This window comes from Salvia splendens, chromosome 10, assembly GCF_004379255.2.
Source record: "Salvia splendens isolate huo1 chromosome 10, SspV2, whole genome shotgun sequence".
Classification (NCBI taxonomy): Eukaryota; Viridiplantae; Streptophyta; class Magnoliopsida; order Lamiales; family Lamiaceae; genus Salvia; species Salvia splendens.
In genome coordinates, this window is record NC_056041.1 from 28,230,732 (window position 1) to 28,233,581 (window position 2,850).

Sequence of the window (2,850 nt, forward strand, 5' to 3'; positions counted from 1 at the left end):
CTAGATGCATTTAATTTCCACCATTCCAGAAGATCAAAATTAGGATTAGACCTCTTCTCCATCTCATCAGCTAGGTACTTATCCACTTCATTTGATATTTGATTCAGTTGGTCTTGTTCAATTTCCTCCTGGACCCCATCGTACAATTCATCAAAAAGATGCAAATCACCTTTGTTACTGCTGTCTCCAACATCCTCGCATTCTAGAAGTGGCGTCTGATTCAACACGGTATCATTTACTCCCTTGTACTCTGCCCACAAACTTACCAAGTCATCTTTAAATCGATCACACAAGTGTTGAACATGTTGAACTTAATCAACATTTCTTAAGCTCCCGACTTTCAGTTTTTTTACACTAACTTTAAGCATTTGCAGTTTGTTCCTCGGATCCAACACATTAGCAATAAAAATCAGTGGATTCACTGTACTCGAATCCCCCCAATCAGGGGCGGAGGGAGGGTGGGGCCAGGGGGGCCAATGGTCCCCCCCACTAATTCTTAAAAAACTTAGGGATATTTTAGTAATTTCACAATAATTATTATTTATAATAAATATAATATTAGAGATAGGTTTCAGCAAAATATATATGAATCGTGCCTCTTAATTTAGCGTATTCATTCTGCCGTTCCAATCCAAGTCTGAATTTAGCGTATTCATTCTGCCGTTTTGAGTTTGTCTTTGTGTTACATCTTACTCCCTCTGTTCCATGTTAATAGAGTCATTTTTCTATTTTGGGAAGTTCCAAGTTAATTGAGTCATTTCTATTTTTAGCAAAAAGTAATTCTTCTTTTTACTCTATTCTCTCTTCATCTCTCTTACTTTACTCTCTCTTACTTTTTTCACCATCCATTTAACACACTATTCTTAAACTCCGTGCCGAAAAGAAATGCCTCTATTAACAAGGAACGAAGGGAGTATGAAGCAAATCTTGGGAATCACACATGAACTCTCCCAAGTGCTACAAAAGAAAGATCAAGACATTGTTAATGCGATGAATCTTGTCAAGGTAGCAAAATCACGTCTGCAAATAATGAGGGAAAAAGATTGGGATGTATTGCTTGCTGATGTTTCTAAGTTTTGTAGCAAATATGAACTGGATGTGCTTGACATGGAAGATGAGTTTGTAGCTCGAAAAAAAGGAAGACGTAGAGCTGAGAAAATGAAGAATCTCCACTATTATCGAGTTGAGCTCTTTTGTTCTGTTATTGACTTGCAAGCTCAAGAGTTGAATCAACGTTTTGATGAAGTCAACACAGACTTAGTTTTATGCATGTCATGTTTTGATCCTAGGGATTTATTTTCTGCATTTGATTTGGAGAAGCTGCTTCGTCTTGCACGGTATTATCCTTCTGAATTTTCTGAAGTTGTTTTGTCCAAGCATAAAAGTCAACTTGAGAACTTTATTTTCGATGTGCGCATAGATGAAAAGTTTTCACAAATATCAGGAATCAGTGGTCTTGCTCAAAAGATGGTTTCTACAAGGAAACATGAAGTTTTTCCAATGGTTTATTCATTAGTTAAGTTGTCATTGATCTTACCAGTTGCCACTGCATCAGTAGAAAGAGCCTTTTCAGCAATGAAGATCATCAAGACTTCTCTACGTAATAGCATGGGAGACCAACTATTGAATGATTGCTTAGTTCCTTATATCGAAAAGGATGTGTTTGTTAAAGTTACCAATGAAACTATTATGCAGCGGTTTCAGAAGATGAAGAATTGAAGACAAATGTTATGATGTGATTGCATTTGACTTTTACATTTTGAACCTTATAATTTAATTTATGTAATTTTTTTTGAAGTTTAATTTTGGACCCCCCATTATGAAATCTCTGGCTCCGCCACTGCCCCCAATATTTGTCAAATTTCAGTTTCATTGCCTTTGCAACCTTTGAGAGAGTCAAATCCGAATCAGTACACTTTTTCTCAATCTCAATTTGTAAAGCAAACATCGAAAGTGAAATCAAATGGGACGTAGGAGTTTTTGAAGCACTTAACTGTAAAGTCAGATCATAGAAATTTTTGAGAAAGTGTACAAAAGCTTTTGCATTGTCCCAATCTTCTGCACTTGGAAGCATCTTTGCCCTACCCTTTTCATCATTCTCACGAAAGTATTTTATGAAAGGAACACATTCTTCAGCCATTCTCTCAAACACAATTCTATACTTTAATGCAATATCAAGCAGTTTGTAGGTAGAATTCCACCTAGTTTTCACATCCATGGGCACTGTTGATGTACTAGAAAACTTAGTTAGCATAGCAAACTCCCTAAATTTGTTCAATCTTCCAGGTGAAGAATGAAGAAATAAAACTGCATTCCTTATAGGATTAATTGAAGATTTGAGCTCTTTCAAACCATCTTTAACAATCAAGTTAAGTATATGGCAAGCACATCTTAAATGCATATACTTCCCATCGAACATCAAAGTTTTATCAATTCTTATTCTCCTTTTCAAGTATTCAATCGCAGTATCATTAGAAGATGCATTATCAATTACGATTGAAAACAATTTTTCTATTCCCCAATCCCTCAAACAAATCTCAATCAACTTTCCAATTTCCTCCCCTAAATGGCTTGTGATTTTAGTGAAGTTGATTATTCTCTTATGCAACTTCCAATCATTATCCAAAAAATGTGCTGTGACAACCATATAATTTATATTCTGCACAGATGTCCATGTGTCAGTAGTAATACTGACTCATTGTCCATTAAGAACATTTTGAATTTTTTTCTTCTCATCTAAAAACAGCGTATAAACCATACCTGCCACTTTCTTTCGATTGGGCATTTGAAATCTCGGTTCAAACTCATTCACAAGAGCAACAAATCCAGACTTCTCAATAGCTCGAAAAC

The 2,850-nt window shown here is 35.6% G+C and overlaps 1 protein-coding gene across 1 annotated transcript; it reads left to right on the forward strand.

Moving 5' to 3' along the window:
* The first annotated feature begins 915 nt into the window (after positions 1-915).
* Positions 916-1,719, forward strand: LOC121752865 (zinc finger MYM-type protein 1-like). Its single transcript, XM_042147956.1, has one exon. It carries the CDS (start codon positions 916-918, stop codon positions 1,717-1,719), a length of 804 nt encoding a protein of 267 aa, XP_042003890.1.
* The last annotated feature ends 1,131 nt before the right edge of the window (positions 1,720-2,850 follow it).